Source organism: Mauremys mutica, chromosome 14, assembly GCF_020497125.1.
Source record: "Mauremys mutica isolate MM-2020 ecotype Southern chromosome 14, ASM2049712v1, whole genome shotgun sequence".
NCBI lineage: Eukaryota > Metazoa > Chordata > Testudines > Geoemydidae > Mauremys > Mauremys mutica.
The window spans coordinates 40,363,189-40,382,955 of NC_059085.1; the positions used below are offsets into that span (position 1 = coordinate 40,363,189).

At 52.9% G+C, this 19,767-nt stretch overlaps 1 protein-coding gene across 2 annotated transcripts in view; it reads right to left on the minus strand.

Annotated features, from left to right (window-relative positions):
• Window positions 1-19,047, minus strand: part of GSE1 (Gse1 coiled-coil protein) — a 354,820-nt gene extending 335,773 nt beyond the window's left edge. The window contains exon 1 of one of the 2 annotated variants that reach the window (XM_044987176.1): window positions 16,208-19,047. In XM_044987176.1, coding sequence (XP_044843111.1) covers window positions 16,208-18,520 — 2,313 coding nt within the window. In that variant the 5' untranslated portion in view covers window positions 18,521-19,047. The remainder of the gene's footprint in view (window positions 1-16,207) is intronic. The other variant, XM_044987177.1, reaches the window with a different exon arrangement.
• Between the last annotated feature and the right edge of the window lie 720 nt (window positions 19,048-19,767).

Sequence of the window (19,767 nt, forward strand, 5' to 3'; positions counted from 1 at the left end):
AGCTGGAAACTAGCGTAGAGAGAATCTGTTCCAAACAGGCAGAAAACCCAGGTTCTAGCTTTTCCCCCTTCTCTCTTACCACCAGGCTGATGGGCACCTGTCCTGTCCCTGCCTGGTGCATCAGATCACGCTTCGCTGGCTCCCACGTCTTGCCTGCATCAGGCACAAATCAATCCCAGACAGGAAGTTAGCAGCCCTCCCTTGGGAGCAGCCGGAGTGGAAAGGGCTGCAGTGCTCTTAGCTCTGAGGCTGCTCACGCCAAGGGTTAGGGGGCTCCCCAGCCTCTCAGTGTAAATGAACCTGGCAGATCCTGGCGGACTCTCAGGGCCCTGTTTCTCCCTGGTTCCCACTGCAGCTTGGAGACCTCCCTAGCTGCTATCTCCCCCGGAAGAGGCAATGCCAAGGAATGGGCCAGACAGGTTTCCTGAGACCTTGCTCAGTGTTTGACTAACCAACAGTCCTGGCTAATCCTGCAGCATTTTATAACCCCCAGCGCCAGAGCATGTGCTGGGAAGGCGAGCGGCGTCTGCATGGGGGGGAGGCAGAGACGCAGCTAGAAGAGCACCCCACAGGCAGCAGTTGGGGACGGTGTAAGAGGCACCGCACTCGCCTGCTGCGTTTGATCCTCGTCCGTGCCACTTACACGAACTGGAAGCCATCATTCCTAGGGCTTGCATGTGGCCACCAGAAGTTTACAACCCCCAGGCTGGGGAGGCGTGACTACTGCTTTCCTTCGCTGTAAAGACGCACTGGGCTGTTTTCCCCCGCATTACCCAGTGCTGGGGCTTGCTTCGTAACTAACCATGTAAATGGAATTGCAGAGCGAGCCTGTAGCAGTGCACCTGACTACAAATGCAGGGAGAGATGGAGAAAAGCCAGCCTAGCGCACCCACTGGCTGAGTGCAGTGCAGTGCCAGTGTTTGCATTTCCAGCCCTCAGTCTGCAAACCGGGAAAACTAGTGTCAGTTCAGCTGGGTTTTCCCTTTAGCTGGGATCAATCCCTCAAGCTGACATGTCAGGATCCAGGAACCTGGCCAGGGCCTTTTGGGAGGAAGGATGGTTTTGTGGTGGAAGCACAGGACTGCGTCAGGTGACCTGCGTTCTAATCCCACCCTGCCACAGACACCGTAGCTTGGTCTGTGCTAGGATTCTCCAGGCCCATAATTCCCATGGGCTCAGCTCCAGGAGGGGGAGCTGCACTGTACCAAAGGCTCAGCAGTGGGTTGACCACTTTGCCGGCCCTATTCCAACACTGAACATTTACCATGATGTTATAGTCGCCCACAGATCTATTCTGGACACTCAGACAAGCCTGGACCTGCAAGACACAGATTTGGTTCAGTTAATTCCCTTTGTCTCACTGCAAGCCTGTGCCCTAGAACACACAGCAAGTACGTGGGCGCTGTCCTTCCTCGACCAGGGATCAAATAGCTGAGACCCTCAGCACTTCAACAGCTGATCTAGCTCCTGGTAGGGGAGAGGTTGATTATCCCCTAAATAACCTTTAGCACATGAAATGAAAGTTCATCACACACACACCTGCCCCTAGGGAGATGAGCTGAATGTGACATACTAGATGTGACCAGAATACAGCAGCAGCGGCCAAACGCTCCTGCATTCTTGCCCAGCTCGAGTAGTTCTCAGCCCTTTCTTACCCCAGGGGTCCTCCTGGCTGCAAGACCAGCTGCAAGGTGACAGCTGGGGAGATTCAAAGAGCAACAGCTTGGTACTCAAGAGCTCAGTGCATGCTTTGGTGGCCAAGGTAATTGCCAACAGGATGCTGCGCCTGACACCCGGGCATCCCTTGAGGACAGGGGCTGCAATCCAGGCGCAGTCAGTAGCAGCCGGCTCACGATGGCCACTCTGTGGGCTGTGTGAAAGGGGCAAGTCTCAGTCCCGGCCTGGTAGGCGCAGCATTCACAAAGCCACCTGTACAATCAGCACCTGGACCTGGGTGACCAGGTTTGAGGAAGACGCTTGCCTCCTGCTGCCCCAGCCACAGATAAACAGATGACTTTGCTCTCCAGAGGGCTGTTAAATGCAGCAGCATCAGCATGAACAAGGAAAAAGAAATCAGACCAAGGAATCGTTCGTGCCGGGCTGAAACAGGCACGGTTTGAACTGTCTGTAGAGTGTGTCTCAGCGCAAGCACATTAGCTCCCCCCAGCTTGGAGCAACTCAGCCTGGCTAATCCCAATGAGAGGGGAAGAGAATTTTCCTTCCCTCCCCCTTCTGCCACTGATGGTTTAGCAAAACCAGGCTGAGGCCACACCGACTGCACAGAGTTGTTTATCTAGCGACTCCACTCAGCACACAGGGTATTTCTGAGGTCAAGGGGAGCCCACGAGCCCTGCATGTGACACAGCTGTTCAGCAGGCGGCAGCCACAGGGGCGGAGGGAAAGCAGGAGCAGAAGGAACACAAACCCCAGCTGCAGGGCGAGTGGCTCAGGAATCATGGCACCCTTGTGCTCCCTGAAGGCGGGTCCTGAATCATTGTTAGTTCTCAGAGCAAAGCGCTGCGTTATGCTCCGTCTCCTAGGGAAGACTAAACGCCAAGGGTACCCAGTCCTGCCTGGCCGAAGGCCTCGCTGCCAGCGGGTGTGTGTACTTTGTGCTGGTGCAGTGTGCCAGCCCGACTGCAAGGCCTCTATAGCCACAGGAGGGGGACAGGCTGAGCAGCCATAGCATGAGCTTCCCACATGGCGCTTCAGCCCTGAGCTGATAGGACCCCCCCAGGCCTCCATCTTCAGGATGGGAGGGGAATTCATTCTGTGGCCTGTTAAGTCCAGAGTTCCTGGCTGAAAGTGACAACATGCAGGACAACTAGTGCCAGCCCCTGTGTCTGTTTGAGTGATGGCCCCTCGCCCCCTGGGAAATGAACAGAGCCACCCCAAACGCCTGTCACATCAGGGAGCATCCGATCCAGCATTACACACTTGAGACAGGATCAACTTAGGGGAAAACAGAGAACAAGGGGTAGGAAATACACGAGAGGTGCAGACAGTAAGTGGGGTGCCGAACCCAGGGGCCCAGCTCACCATTGCCTGCGGTACAAGCGGCTGAGTTTTTACACCCGGATCGGAACAAGAGCATTTTGCACTGAGGCGAACGAGCGCACGAGATGCAGGGGCCCAAGAATTATAAGGAGACCCTGGCCCTGCATCCTTATTTTCTGCTGCAGCTAGGTAAGAAACATAAAAGCCCCCCTGCAACCAATACTTCGTAACACAAGTGAGCTGGCTTCTCTCTTCCCCACAAGCAGCTACTGACTCAGCCTCTGCCTCTTGCCAGAGGAGTGGAGCTCAGCATCCCAGGCGTCCTGGTGCATCCCTTCAACTCTGAGGGATGGGGTGAGATTATGGAGCTGTCATGGCTTTTTCGGCCTGGGAGGATCTGGCATTTGGAACATCTCCCGTCTCCAGCTGCTAATAGAAAAGGAAAACCCAGCCCACCGCTGGGAGCCTGCCACTAAAGATATAATGTAGCTTTTGTGGGGCTGCTGCTCGGTTCAGAAAAGAGGCCCTGTCCCCAGGCAGGAGCCTGAAGTGAGCACGCGGCCTGGCTCGACAATTACATCACAGGGGGAAGGTCAGTTCTTTCCTTCCATGATGTGAATGGGGGATCTGTCTTCTCCCCACCCAAACACCGAGTCACACAGGACCCATCTGATGGGAGGGCAGCTGGCTAGCAGGGGCTGCAGGGCACTGCTGTCTGACCCAGACTGGTGGGAGTTTCATTTCCTTCCTTCGCCACACATGCCCCCTCCTGCACCCACAGAACATGCTGCAGCCTTCTCCTTTATAGATCCCTAATCAGCCTCCGCACTGAAGAGTAATTCGCTGGAGTCTCCCACTGTAGGGGAGAGCACAGCCCTACATCTGTATGCCCTCATCCCTCCCCGGGCCTTAGGCGTTCCACATCTGTACAGCCCTGTCCTCCAAAGGATCCCAGACTGCCCCACACAGCACTGCTGAAATGCAGCCACCTCTGGGATGGAACAGCACAGCAGGGGCCAGGATGTGAAATCTAGCCAGACACCAGGGCAACCAGCCCTGCTCTTGTAAGAAGTGCCAGAGGACCTCAGTGTAAGGCCCAGGAACAGACAGAAAGTTGCATGGGACACAGTTTATCTGCTGCAGGAGAAGGGAGGGCTGAGTCAGCCCTTCTAGGATACAGGGGGTCATTCATTAGCCCCCTCTCTCGCTCGCTCTCTCACACACAGACACACACTGCCCATGGGAGACAGCTGCCCTCACTCCAGGGACAGATACTGCTTTCTGTGCCATAATAAATCCCAGCTCAAGTCCCCAAGACGATGGCGGCGCTTTCACTCTGGTTTGGAATTAGGAAGGGTCGTCGCTGCCTGAGCAGAGACGTGGCCCAGGTGAAGGGGAGTGAATCACTCGACTACAAGCACCAGGCTTTCAAATCCCTGCCACCCTCCAGTGCTGCCAGCACCACCGGAGGGCAGCAGGGCAGGTGCTCTTGCTTGCTTCAGACCCAAACGCCCACGCTCGTCGCTGCATTCTGGGCAAGGGCACCAGAATGCCGGAAAATAGCTGGGCATAGGGCAGGTGCTGGGGGAGAGTTGTACATCCAGTACCAAATGGCTCCACAGCATTCACACATGCTGGCCAGCTCTTTGAGAGCAAGCCACGGCGCCTGACCGCCACTGCGTCCTGGCCCAGCCAGCAGGCCCTGAACCCAAGGTGTGGGAGGGGGAAGCTACCCTGATGTGTGCACACCTGGCTTGAAGTGGATTTCTCCTCTCTGGAGAGCCCAGGAAAGCCCACAGCAGCACCTTCTCTCATGCAATGGCTCCAAGGTGACGCTTTTGGGGGACTTCCCTGGGCTATGAAAGGAGCACACAAAACCCCTTCAAAAAAGTTTCTGCACTTTTCCAATAGTTGGGACCTCTCCACTTCCCTCCAAACTCAGACCTACAGCTGGTGCCCTGCAGCTTGGGCAGCAACCTACATGGGTGGCGGATGCTACCACTCCAGTTTGGTAGCGTTTGCACTGGCGTGAGCACACACAGCACAGGGCAACAGCAAATCGAGCCTCTCACTCTACTCCCAAACAGGGACAGAAACAGGGGAATCTAACCTGCCTTGAGATGGGATCTAGGCAGATTAATCATGAGTATCAAGGAAAGTACAAGTGTGCTGCTGGAACATTCCCAGTTAGAGAGAAGGGCTGCACTGGGGTTCTTTTCACCGTACCTAGCTAAACAAAACCCATGGAAGTGCTACAGAGACAGGGAACCCCAGTTTGTAAGTCACACTGGCACAGCCCACCCACACCAAGAGTTTGTATTGGTGCAGCTACATAGTGGTGAGGAGACCAAGTTTGAGCTTAGACACAGGACAAGAAAGAAAGAGGCGGGTAGACAGCCAGGCACCGTGAAGAGGCAACGCTCTATGCAAGAACTGATGCATACAGTGCTTCGTTGAAAATGACAAATGCAGATTCTCCTAGTCGGCACAGTTAAAGCCAGCCTCGTCTTTGGCAGGAGCCCCAAGCTGCCAGAGAAGAATGAGGGATTGCAAGTTGTGGGTCTCCTCACTCTGCCACTGCTGGAGGGGTGCGATCGAGCCAGCTGGCAAGTGACTGAGTCAGCACCCGGCCTGGAGGGGATCAGGACTGCAAAGCAATGGGGACCCCTGATATTTTAACAGCTGTTAAAGCAACTAGCCACGGCAGCAGGACAGAGCCGGTGAGAACAAACAAGTGCAAGGGCGAAGGGTCTTTTTTGCAGGGGGAGGGGGTGGGGAGATGGGTGCAGGGGCAGGGTTTGCTAGAGGAAGCTAAGGACAGAAGTCTTAGCCTGTGCCCTGTCTGAGGTCAGGACACCTAGCCCTGATTTGTCCCTGGCCCCCTGCTTACTCTGCACAACACCAACACCAGCTGGCTGGTCAGCAGGTGACACTGAAACAGCTGATCCGAAAGAGCTGGAGGGATGGGATAGCCCAGAAGGGTGTACATTTACAGTTCAGCTATGTACATACCAAACGCTGGATGCCCACGGACAAACACTCCGTGACCTCATCTGCAGGAAAAAGCAAGAGGCACATTTTCCTAGTGTTGTTTCTTTGTTTGCCCTCTGGCAACATGATCCAACGGGAGGCTGTGCCCCGAGACATGAAGTCATAATATGATTCTATTGCCACCTCGGAGTCTGACTCGAGATTGCAGCTAAATGCCAAACAAGTTCATTTTTAGTGGCTGCAGGGTTTGTCTCCCAGAACTGCTGAATACCTGATCTTCAAAGGGAAGCTCTATCCACAAAGTCACTTCTTACATATGGAAATGTTGCAAGCCCCTATTCGCTTAAAAATCATGGGTCTGATTCAGATCTCACTTGCACTCTGATGTTACCCCATGTGATGAATTCAATTGAAATCAAATTTACACTGCTGCAGAATCAGAGAGAGAAGAATCAAGCTCATTTTAAACAACGCTGTCCTTAGTTGCACTAGTAGCATCACCCAAGATTATTGAAACTGGAAATTAAAACTAAACCCAACTTCCTTTTCACCATGCCTCGCTTCATTTCCCCATTTCTGCCAATTCCAACAATGCAAATATAGACTAGCCCATTTATTGTTTACAATCCATTTCTCGTAGATGCTGCACTGTTTGGGTTGCAAACTGAAGACATTTCCATTAGTTAGTAGGGCTGGGTTTTTTAAGTCTAAGTTTAGGATCCTAACCTCCAATACCCGACAAGACAGTGTCCCATGAAATGGAACCCATCATGCCCAGGCCAGTTTTCCTGTTCCTCACAGGAGAGGCTTCCAAACTCATGCACTAAGCAAGAGATTCCCATAGTCTCTCCCAGCAATGCACTCAGTTTTAGCCCATGGGCTTGGCTTGGCTAGTTAGTAGGTTGGATTGGTTTCAGAGAAGCCCCTGTTCTTTTTGGCTGGTTGAAGGAGATCAGCTACACTGTAGTCAGAAGTATCAGATTCTTGCCAGGTGTTTTGTTGGGCGTTTTTGTTTTTTAAAAGGGAAAGGCTGCAAACTCCAACATGACCCACAATGTTACAGAACACAGTGTTGACAGTGCCCGTGAAAAAGGTTTGTTTAGAAGACGGTAGGGGAAAGAACTGACACCTTCCTGGCAGCGTTGTGACCCCAATCGCATCCCCATTCTGCTAGTATGAAAGAACCACTAAGTGTCCAAAGCACAGCGAACGCCCAAAGCAGCCCAGTGGTGTTTAACGTTTGGGGGCAGAGACATTAACACAAGGAGGGACTTGGTTCATTTATAAATACACACTTTAAAAGGGATGCTTGAAAACTTGTGTAAGTGCCCAGTTCTCTAGACAGATTTTTCTTCATTTTCCATGATTCAAACCCTAACAATCCAGCACAAAGAGGGTCTGATTATGATCTCGTTTACACCAGTTCAGCACCGATGACTCCAATAGAGTGGCTCTTGATTTACATAGCTGCAAATTCAGAACCCCCACTCAACCAAAACTCTATTTTCTTTGTTAAATGCTACAGTGACGCAGGAATATACTTCCAGACCAAGGCAATGGGCCACGAATCAGATTCAAAATACCCAGATTAACTGGACCAACAGGTTCAAATCCAGGCTGAGATCTCTCAGCCTTTCATCCTCCTGGGGTAATGGAGTTCCATGCAGTTTAGTGTGCGGAAGTTTTCCGAGTGGCTACTCTGGGAACGATTCTGAGGGCATGGGTCCAGGGACAAGAACCACTGGAACAGGCACTGCAAATGAGAGCTTCCCAAAGGAAGGGGAGGCCACTAGGATGCAAATTTGGCAAACCATTGGGAAATGTCTGAACATTATGAAAGACAGAAAGACGACAACAACAACATTGCTTGCCATGCAACAGGACTCTATATGCAAGTTGCTGGCAGAGTTTTGAACATTTGCAGACCCTCTCAGTGTGTCTATATGTACCATGAATATACAAGCATGTGACTTGTCTTTTTGTATTACAGTAGCACTTATGCCTTGATATCAGTTGCGGCCTTACCATGTTAGGTGCTGTATATACACACTGCAAGAGACAGTCCCTGCCCTGAAGACTACAATCTAACAAGACAAAGGAAATATTGTCATCCTCCTTTTACAGATGAGAAACCGAGGCACTGATATTAAGCGACTTGCCCAACGTCACACAGATGGCAACAGAACCCATGTTTTTCAGCCCCAGTCCTTTGCCACAAGAACACCTTGCTTCGACAAGAAGAATTTTACATGCACTTGTTCCACACTGAAACATTGACAGGTGCAAAAACTTGGACGGGTCTGAGCAAAGTGCAGGGACAGACAAACCAGGCAGATAAGCATCTACCTAGCCTGAGTGTGCAAGTGCAGAACATGCGAGAGCACACATCTGCATTGTCTCAACCACTTAGCTATAAAGCCCCTCGTGCGCAATTTTAGAGACCTCTTTTAAAATAATAAAATAATAATAATAATAAAAAGTGGCTCAGAAAGTCAAGCCACGCTGTAGTCACACCGTTTCTCAGCCCACTCATCCTGGGCAGGTAAGCTATTCATTTTGTCATTCGGATCAAGTAGACCGTGCTTAGGCTCTTAAGTTTCTGTGACAGTTTTACAAAGCTGCAGTATATAATGTATATGATGGGTGCAGGTACGTGCCAGTAAAGGGGGCAGACCTGCTTTGATGAGCTAGGAGATGTAGGGTAATTGACTCCATGCCAAACGATCAAGACCAAAACTCACTATGTAATTATTTTCCCTTCGCCATCACTGATCCAGCAGCTTCACCAGTCAAACGCCAGAGTCAGGCACAGGAACTGTTATCCAGATTGAAAGTAGCGATGATGATCCAATCCCAAACCCAGTTGGTTCCTCTTCAGCAAGATGCGCCCTGCTATATGTGGACATAGTGCAGTGTAACAAGTCAGTGCGTCATTCCCAGAGTCATAGAACACTTCACGGCAAATATAGCGAGCTGCAAACCAAGTGCTAGACAACAGGCTGCCTCTGTAAACGATTAAGAGCTGCTTAATGTAGATCCTTAAAAAGCAGGCAGCCCACTCTATCCACACAGTCAAGGTACCTGAGTTGATCAGCACCACAAAGCTCAAAAAAACAAACAAACAAACAATCAATCACTGGATTTGGAGAGCACACCTGAGGCATCAAAGCTTCTGCCACACAAGATATCTGCTCCTTCTAGTCAAAAAAAGAGGCTCCTTCTGTACCTTTAAATATTTGCTTTTGATGCCTGCAGTATCTATAAATACTAAACTCTAGGCAGTCAGTTTTTTAGAAAAGTCAAGTCACATGCACGATTGTCGCATGTGGTGTGCGAGGAACAAGGAACAGAGCTACCCGTTACCCTTCCTTGGTCTTGTTCATAACCCCAACGTGCTGCCCAATACTTACAGAACCAGCACTGCCTCAACATATCCCCTCTAAGCACAGCCTCTGAGAGCAGAGACAGCCAAGTGGGAGGAATTACTAGGTAATGAGATTAAGATGTGGGAGTCAAAGGGAAGTGAAGGAATCCCCTAAAACGCTAGTTTTTAAATCCTTCTTTCACTCTAGACCTAGAGCCTATGGGGATTAGGATCTTAGTTTAGATCCTAGAATAGGCTGCAAGTCACAGACAGAGCCGGCTCTAGGTTTTTTGCCGCCCCAAGCAAAATATTTGCCACCCCAAACTCAGGCTCAAATGACCCCTCTCACTCCCTGTTGTGTCTCTACAGTCCTCAGAGTAGCTGGGCCCAATTTTCCAAACTGCGTATCTGAAAATCATTTGTGCCTGCACACGTGGTAACTGCGTGTGCTAATGGCCAGGCCTGAATCCAACATGCCACACATATGACAGTCACATGTATGTAAGTCTGGTGCACCAAGGCACCTATAGTTACACATACAATCCAGCCAAATCAGGCCCTTTGTGCCCTTGTAATACAGCACTATTAAGAGTGCTCTACACTTGGTATATTGCATGCAGAGATGCTATACCCAGCTATGGGTCTGCCATTAAAGAGACAGCTGTACTACGGTTAACACTATTGCCTATACCAGCATTCCTCCAGGCGGCAGCTAGTTGCTGCTCTGCAGCACTTCCTGCTGAAGTGAACATCACCAGTCTCTCCAGATGCTCTTTTTCAGTGGCCTGTTACCCTCCCTGACCTTCAGACCTCCCATCTGTACTGTACCACGATGCTTCTTCCTGCAGACACTTAAGCTTGTGAGCTGCCGTATATCACACCAGACAGCAGCAGAGCCTTTAGTCTAATGCCAGACATTGTCCTTGCAAAGGAGGGACTGGGCAATTCTGCAAACAGCCCAACAGCATCAGCAAAGGAATGCAGGGATGCTTGAGGAGTGCCCTTGATTAACAAGGTCACAGGCAGCTTAGGAGAGTTACAACATCCCAGCTGAAATGTTGGCCTGCAGCCCTTCCCGGCCCAGAAGACTGAACTTAAAGGGATGGGGGTCAAGTGACTTAGGCCCAAAATTGTACCCAACTTGCACATGAACACCCTCCCCTCCCCCTAAGTATTCATTTATTTGTGATACTTTCAGCAGAGGGGAGATGAGCCACCCAATAATCTGGAAGGAGAGGACCAAGGCAAATAGCACAGCAGGGTAGTCAGCAAATTTCAATGCAAGCCACAGATAAGTAGCGGGGAGACAGAGGTTGGGAAATGAGCGAGAGGCCAGACTCAGGTTACTGAGAACAGGCTTGTTTGCGGTGTTGTAAGCCTGGCTAAAAACTCTGACTGCAGAGGCTAAACACCCAAGGGCTTGGAGAGGCTCATTTTAAATTCACAGTTCTCTTAGCAGTAAATCAGAAAAGAAAAAACAAAAACCCAACCATTGCTCTCAATTGTGGATCCCATAGAAATAACGCAGCTTTCTCCACCCCTGCAGAGGCCAGGACACAAAGACAACTCCCTGGAGTTGTCTTCATGTAGTCAGCGATGCCGATGCGCACAGAAAGACAAGGGGTTACTTGGACCAAGGCTGCTGACTGAAGAGCAGCTGTCAAACAAACAGCAGCAGAGGACAAGCCAGAATCATTTCAGTATTGAAGGCCTCTAAGAAGGTACCACAAGAAAGAATCTGCTAGAGAAATATCTGGCTGTGTCTTTTAAAATGGCAGTTTTGTATCATGACTCTGTTGTTACAAGGAGTTTAATGAAGGGCAAGTGTACTCCTGTTAGATTTCTGCAACTGTTGCATGTGGAACCATAGTACTGTTGCCAGTTATTCCTGTTGGGATTCTGCAAGATTAGAACCTGTCACCCTTTTCATTCTCAGCACACAATTCTCAAGGCAAGAGGAGATTCTTCTTCTCTATTGCTAGCCTGGCCTCATTCATTAGGAGCTCATTCCCCACCACGGGACAAAAGTGCCCAGTGTGGAGGCTTCTTTCACAGCCACCATCTCCAATTCAGGAGCCATTCACAATTGCAGGCTCAGCTAGCAATAACTGCCCCAGGAAGGGTAGGAGACAGGCAGCTCAGCACAACAGCCAGCTACAATAACCTTTTGTTCTCTAATCCACACCAGCAGCACATACAGCAAAGACTGAGGAGTGATTTGACCAGAGAATAACACAGAAAGGCTCCTTGCTCACCTCAGACAAAGAGTAGATCCCATTGCTCCTGCAGGATACAACACACCCAGGAACTCTGAGGAGAATGTGCCCTGCCCTCTCTTTTATATATAGGGGCGTGTCAGAGGTGGAGCTAAAGGCCTTGTCCCACCCAGAACACACCTGAGCCCACCTAGGCCTGGTGAGAAAGTATGAAAGGTCAGTTTCCCTCTTTCTGTCACCTAGGGCTGTAGGAGACACCTGAGGCATAACACCTGCCTTCTCAGGCTGCTACAGGAGAAGGAGCTGGTGCTTTAAGTATCTTACTGGAGTTTCAGAGTAGCAGCCGTGTTAGTCTGTATCCGCAAAAAGAACAGGAGTACTTGTGGCACCTTAAAGCCTCAGCTCATGCTAAAATAAATTTGTTAGTCTTTAAGGTGCCACAAGTTCTCCTGTTCTTTTTACTGGAGTTTGTTCAGCAAACTAGTGGGTGAATTTATGCAGGAAAGTCACTCTGGGGATAAACCCTAACTCTGAAGCTTGTGTAGTTCTGGCTCTAACAACTCCCCCCCAACAACCGTGTTCCCCCACTCAGTGTTTAACCCCCACCCCCCCAGACCTATGCACACTAAGGGGTTTGGGTTTGCTGGATGTGGAAAAAATAAACAGAGCCCAAAAGGCAGAGCTACAGGGAATCGTGGGAAATACCTTATGGAACATATTGTCCAACCCCCTTTTTGGGGAGGGGGAGGCTTTTCCCCATTGTATAGTCAAGTGCTTTGGTGTGTCTGGTTTTAAAGGAGGGAAGTTAGCAAAAACTGGCACCGAGGGCTTTGTGATGAAGGGTAAAGAGCCCTTACTGGGCTACTAGCCACAAGAACCCTTGAATGTGTGAGCGGCAGCTGAGAGGAAGAAGAGATTTCTCCCATTAGTTACATTTGCCAAATGTATCCAGTCCTGTTTTAAATAAACCTGAATCCCAGCCTTACCGAAGGCTAATACGAACTTGGGGAGAGTCAAAAGGCAACAGGGACTAGTAGAGAGTTGCTGTCCCAACCCACAATGAAGGAAAAGCAAAGAGCATTAACAATCAAATGGGGCTGAAATTGCAATGCCCCACATAAGCAAATCTATTCAAAGCATCTGTGTTGGGGGCTGCCCCAGGGTGCCCAGCGTAACAGCTAGTTACATCGCTCATTAGCAAGCCATGTAACAAGAGAGAGGAATTCAATAGCATCTGCTCTAAGCCTCGAACACCCTCCTTGCACAGACCTTCTGGGCTAATCCCATCTTCCCAACACTCACGTCTTTCTTTCACTTCCTCGCACAAAAGATTCTCCGAGCCATTCAGATTTGGGACAGGGCTTCAGACAAGAGAGCCAAAGTGGATATTTTTTTCAAGGCCCATCTCTGAGCAGATGCTTTCCCCTTTGCCAAAACAAGCCTGCTGCACTGTTCAGCTGAAAAAGTGGAATTCCAGGAGAGGGAGGGAGGCGAAATCACAGGGGCTTTATGTGTTGTCCTGCGGCCCTAGTGCAGGCTTCCACAGGGTGCCGAGGGTTTTCTTTGATTACTAAGATGATGAGCACAGCATATCACCTGAGCGTTGGGTTAGTGCTCTGGTGGCAGGGAGCCATTAAAAGGCTTAAGAAATATGTAGCTTTTGGGTTGCAGATAACAAACACTGCAGGAAACTCAGGAAACAGATGTGAGTGTCTAACTCTGACATTCGAGTGATGACAGAAGCGCTCTGGAATAGTTCATATGTCAGTAAAACACCCCAGCAGCACCTGTTCCCAGTCCAAATGGCACTAATGTAAAGTACCCTTGGACCCGTGATATTACCCAGCGCAAGAAAATAAAGCCCAGTGGAGGGAAATAGCCGCAGACAGCATTTAAAGGGGAAGTGCACCCAGCTGCAGAAGAAACATCTCCTTCAGAGTGAGGGATGAAAAGGGGGTTTGGTTGCTGTGGTTCACCCTGTACAGCCCAATCCTGCAACATAAGCTCACAGGAGTAATTCTGTTCCAGGCAGCGGGGTAGCTCACGTGACTCCCGGGCACTCCAGAGGCCAAGGGTTGTAAGAACAGGCCTTTTGCAGCTACCTCTTTAATGGAGGGGCTTTAACTCTCACATCAACCAAACAATGGGATATAGAAAGGAAGGCTCTTCACTCATCTATATCTCCTTATGCTCTGCTGCGTTCTAGCAGCTATACGAGTGTCTCCTACTACAGTTACTGCCGCAGGCCTGGGATTCAAGGGGAGCGTGTGAATGAACTCTCTGGAGACAGGAATATTCTCAGCTGAGTTACCTGCTTTGGGAGCCAACTCTGAGTTTCAGCGAAATCAACGAGAGGTTTGCTATTGGATTCAACGGGACATGGGTTTGGACCTTTTATGTACAGTGTAATCTCAATTTCAACTGTGAAATCCTGAGTTATCACCCGCATTGAGTTAGTACCATTTGATCCGGGAGTCTCATGTTTCCCAGTCCCCACCATTGCACACACAATGTGTCAGACATGAGCATAACTCACAAAGTGATTAACAAGGGTGGATTCTAGCCATGCTCTGCCAATCGGCATGTAACTCGCAAAGAAATAATCTGCATTGAGGAATGATCTGCATTGAGATCAGGTCACTCTGGCTTGCACTGATGTAGGAAGGGAGCCAGGGGAAAACTGAAAAGAGTGACTTTCGGAGGATTCCTGTCTCCGGTGCCAATCAAACTCACATCTCCATCCTGGAATTCTCAAAGCAGGCACTGTGCTCTGAACCTCTGACTCGTTCAGCTGTCACCCAGCGAGCCCAAAGGGAAAGACTTGTGGATTTGGCAGCTTGACAGCTTAAGGAGCAGCATCCCTTTGCTTCGAAGCCAGCGAGACTCCACTTTGAACACAGCGCCCATGCTGCAAATGAGCCCATCTGAAAACCGTACTTCAACCAGCCACAGGGGAGAAGAAAAAAGGAGTCCCGAGTTGGAGAGATTGTGGTGCATTTCTAAAGAAAATGTCAATGCTTCGAGAACAAATGCCGGCTATGAACAAAATCTGAAGATTTTCAGAACTGATTAGTCCTTTTGGATGTCTTCATTTTTGGGGCACCAACTTGAGATGCTTTAAAGGCTCCTGATTTTCAGATAGCGCTGAGCACCCACCTTCTGAAACCAGGTCCCTTTAAAGTCAGGCATCCCTAGTAGGGCCCTCCAAAAATCTTTCCCTTTTGAGCAAAGGCATTAATGAAATTCCCCTTCCTAACAAGAGCAAGGAGTACAGTTTATGAAACATAGGCATGGGCCTTCCCTTGTATGAGTGAACTTTCTGGGGTTCTCCTTCAGCAACAACACATGGCACCCCTATACCACCTTCCCACCGGAGGATCTCAAAGCACGTTCTGTAATTTAGCTAAGCCTCACAGCACACCCGTGAAGTAATTATAAGGACTCAATTATCCCCATTTTACAGGGGTATCAATGAAGGCAACCAAAGCCAAATAGAGACTCCCAGTCCTGCTTTTAAACTACAACATGCGTGTGCACACAGCATTTATTTTGTAATGAGTACTATCGAAAATTCAAACAGGATCCCATTCCTGCTGACAGAAAAGTAACCTCCAGGCAGGCAAATGGCCAATTTTCAAAGCAACCTGTCCTTGCTGCACCTAGACGCTGACTGCCTGCATCTTAGTAGATGTCGCTGTTCTGGGTGCAGGCCACTCAAAAAAAGCAACCCCTGGACGATCAAGGTTTAAATGACTATTATTTTCAATCCGGCGCTCTTATTCGATGGGACCCACTGGGAATCTATTAGGAGCTGCTGCCCCGCTAAAAGGGGGATGGAACCACTGATGAGAATGAAATAGGTTTCCTTAATCTTAGCAGCATGAAGGCAGGTGCCTTTTATAAAGGATAATCCCATCAGCTTCCCCTGTTCCTGCACAGCTGACGGGCAAAAAATAAAGGCTCATTCTCAGAGGGGAAAAGCAAACCAGGTTGGGAATGTCGCCCTGTCCTCTCCTCCTCCCCACACCCAAAAAAGAGAGTCTGGACATCAGTTTCCCATCTGGTGGAAGGACTTGAGTTTCTCTTACGAGACACTGTTTTGATTGGGATTCTTAGGAAAACAAAGTTAGCTGGATAACTTTCCTCTGAGTCGGAGGCTCCTCTCTCTGCTAGCTGGTGGAATTTCCCATGGGGCTTGTCTGCTGTGAACAGGCCTGTTCCTTTAAAGCTCTGCTGGCTGGAGTAAAGGGAGACAGACATGTCTCTGACCGGCCAGAGAGTGGCAGCTGTGACACTCACCACTGAGAAGGGTACAAGACCAGGATTTCCCCACTTTGGCAGACTCAAGTCCAAGCCAACCCCACCGCCGCAGACTGAGCCCTTGCTTTCTTAACAAGCCAGCTCTTGGCTGGCCATAGCTCTTCTGGAGTGACTCCATTTTTTAGCTAGGAGGCCAGCGACCCCAAACCAGTTTGCCAAAAAGCACCCTGCTTAGCGTTTACCTCCTGAATCAGACACAACAGAAGAAACTTGGTCAATGACCCCACTGTAAAACCAATTCCACTGAAACCAAAGCATCCAGCTTCCCCTGCCTCACCAAGGGAAATCAATGGAGAAAGGCGTGAACATTGTCCCTTACCTTTGGGAGACTGGCTGGGGGTGTCACAGCCAGAAAGTCTGGAGGTGTCATGCTTTTGCCAGCAAGCACCACCGCCCCACATTCTGCACATGCTCCAATGGTCAGTTGTTTGCCATCATCCACCAGTAAGCTGTTGGCCATGCGGAGGGTGTACAGAAACACAGGGAGCCGGGCAACCTGTACTGCTTTTAATCCAAGGCATCGCTTCTTCTCCTGCCGACAGAAGAAGCACACGAAGGTCTCCACTTTGTACTGCCTGGACCAGGCGCTGCTGGGATGGTGGGAATTCCTGCTTTCGTGCTGCAGCCACTGGCCTAGGAGGTCATGGTAGCAGAGCACACAGGTAGCCACCAACCCAGTGGAGTCTGCAGGCCTGGCCCTGGGGGCCGGGGGGTAGACGGTGAGGAAAGGGAAGAAAGGCTCCTTCTCCCCAAAGCGCCCTGGCGGGTTGATGTTGAGCTGGAACTCTTTGCCGGCTCCCAGCTCAGCTCCGCAGATGTAACAGACAGAGGCAGGGCCTGACGTGGCCGAGGGGTGCATGCCAGTGCTGCTGGGATCCCCGGTGGAGAAGACCTGGTGATACCTCCCCAGGAAGCTCTGCACCGAGGTGATGAGCTCCTCGTTGCGGCACGCCCGGTACATGGCCCACAGGTCCTGCAGCACCCCATAGCACTTCCTGCAGCTGCGCACCTCCCCATGCTTGTTCAGCCCCTTGGAGCTGGGAGGGCAAGGCAGGTGGCTGAGAAAGGGGAAGTGCATGGTGCTTTTAGCATTGCCATTAGTGATCTTAGCAGAGACCGGCCTGGCCTCCTTGCTACAATCCTCCCCACAGAGGTAGCAGGCTTCCTGCAGCAGGGCAGGGGCACCCTCCTCTTTCTGGGCCCTCCTCCCTTTGGGGGGCATGCCCACTGCGCTGGCATCCAGCGGCACCACGTAGAGCCTCTGCAGGACCGGCACGCTGGCCACCTCGAAGCTCTGCCACTGCTGCATGAGGGAGGTGAAGCAGCAGGAGCAGACCAGGGTGCTGCCCGCCGGGCTGATGGGCAGGGCCCCCAGGGGTGGACTGTGCAGCCACAGGAAAGGGAAGAAGGGGGCCTTGGAGGTCTTCTCCTGTTTCTGCACATGGATCTGGTGCTGGCCCGCCGGGGACAAGGGGCTGCCGCAGATGTAGCAGACGGTGCCCGGCGGGGGGGCTGGTGCCCAGGGCGGCCTGGGCAATGCCAGGGCGCGGGTGTTCTCCGGCCTGCTGGGGGGTCGGCAGGGCCCCTGCCTCTCCTCGTCGCTGGTGATGTTGATCTCGCTCTCCTCCGAGGAGCCGTAGGCCGGGACCCGCTTGCCCATCAAGTCGCCACCCCCCGGGGCAGACTCAGGTGCCCGGCCGGAGGCCGCCGCTTGGAAGGCCTCGGGCAGGGCTGCTGCGCCCTGGCCCCCTCTCCAGCTGCTCCGGACGCTGCCGGGGGCATCGGCCGGCCAGTGGCGCCGCCGTCGCCTCCTCCTCCCCCCAGCCAGCCCATTGTCCTGCGGCACAGGTGCCTCGTCCGGGGCTGGGGGCGCCTGGCCGGGCCACTCGCGGGGGCGGCTGCCCATGGGCGCGCCTGGCACCGGCCGCTCGGCGGCCCCGTTGGCTGCGCCCGGCTGGCGCAGCAGCTGCAGCGCCGCGGCTTGGCTCAGCGGCTCTGGGGCCGGGCAGCAGCCGGGGCTCCTGGCGCTCCTGTCCCGGCCGGGGGCGTGGAGCTGCAGCTCGGGCTCGGAGAGCTGGTCGGTGTCGGAGAGGGAGGACAGGTCGGAGTCTCCGCCGCTTGCGCCGGGGTCGTCGTCCTCCTCCTCCTCCTCGGGGGGCTGGCTGCAGCTGCTGCCCCCCAGGCTGAGCCGCCGCTGCTCGTCCAGGGCGTAGGAGAGGTTCCACTCCTGGGGGCCCCTGCGGAGCCCGGCGCCCGCCGCCTCGCACTGGTAGGGGCGCTTGAGCCAGTACATGCGCTTCTCCACCGGGGTCCGGCTGCGCTCGAACGCGTCCCACTGCTCGCCCAGGAAGCAGCGGCAGACGGCGCACACCAGGGCGCAGCCCTCCGGGGTCACCTCCAGGGCCCCCGGCGCCGGCTCCTGGTGCTGCAGGAAGGGGAAGAAAGGCTGGTTCTCCCGGGGCTGCTTCACCTGCAGCTTCAGCTCCTTGCCGCGCCCGATCCCCCCGCCGCAGATGAAGCAGCAAAGCGCCGAGGGGGGCTCGGCGCTGGAGCTGCCGGAGGCGATCGCGGCCATCAGCCGCTGCTTGCGGGAGATCGGCGCCTCCTTCTCCAGCGCTGGGTGGTCGCTCATTTTGCACCCGGGGCGCCTCGGCGGCGGCTGGGCTCGCGGCTGCCTGCTCCCCGGGGCTGCGCTTTCATCCTGCTGCCCAGCCGCGTTCACGGACGGGCCATGCTCCCACTCGCTGTGCAAAAGTTGGTCCAACTTTGGGTGCGATCAGCGCCCCATGGCGGGGCTGGGGGGGGCGCAGGGGGGTCGCTGCGGAGCGGAGCCCGGGAAGGCGCCGCGGGACGGGCTGGAGCCGCCTGGCAGCTGGGAGCTAAGAGCTAACTTTGTCCGTACGTGTCTCGTGCAAAGTTGGGCTGCGAACTCGGCAGCGCCATCTCCGCAGCGCGGTGGGTCACTTCGCTCCCACCCCCAGCAGCTGCTGCCCCAGCCAGACACCCGCCCCACGGCTCGGGGCTGCGGCTCCCCCCTCTCACGCGCTCCCGGCCATCCCCCCGGAGGGAGGAAAAGCCACCCGGGAACCCGGCTCTGCCTGCCGGGCCGCCCACTGAGCGCACAGCCCCGTATGCGCCTGCCAGAGCCTTGGCCACTGATTGGAGTTGGAAGGAATCTCGCTGCTGCAGGCGGAGGAAGCTGGCGAAACCACACCACCTCTGTGCACTGGCTCGCCCGGAGCCCCGGCTCGGCGAGTCTCCAGCGCCAGGCTGCCTTGGGCCGGGGCCGGGGCAGGAAGAGGAGTTGCAAAACGGGGTAGATTTTGCTCTGGCAGTTTTGCGCATTTACCCACGTGTGGTTGGGGGCTGGGAAGTTTCCAGGATGGCTGCGGAGTGGGAGGCCCATTGCCCTGTTAATTCCCCCTGCCAGAGAATCGAGCTCTTAAAACCCCCCCACACACACACACAACACACACACAATTATCTACTGCTAATTCTATGGTCAACCGCTTGTCTCCGGCCCCGTTGAGACCGTTGTGCCGATTCCCCCCGAGCGAGGAGCTTCCCAACTCAATCAGAGCTTTGATCCAGAGCAGCCAGGGGGCAGCCCCCGACAGAAACAGCCCTCACACACACGGCATAGCAGCAGGAGCCAGCCCTGACCCCATTGTGTGAGCTCTTCCCTCTGGGCCCAGCAGGGCGCCCGTGGGTGCTGTGATACCCAGCACCACCCTGAAGCCTCACACTGACTGCCTGGGGGCATGATGGGTCCCAGGGCACCTTGCATAAGAAAATAACACCACCCAGCTTTTATACAGGGCATTACATCAAGCAATAACCCAATACTAGCTTTGGTAATTAGCCCCACTACTTAATATG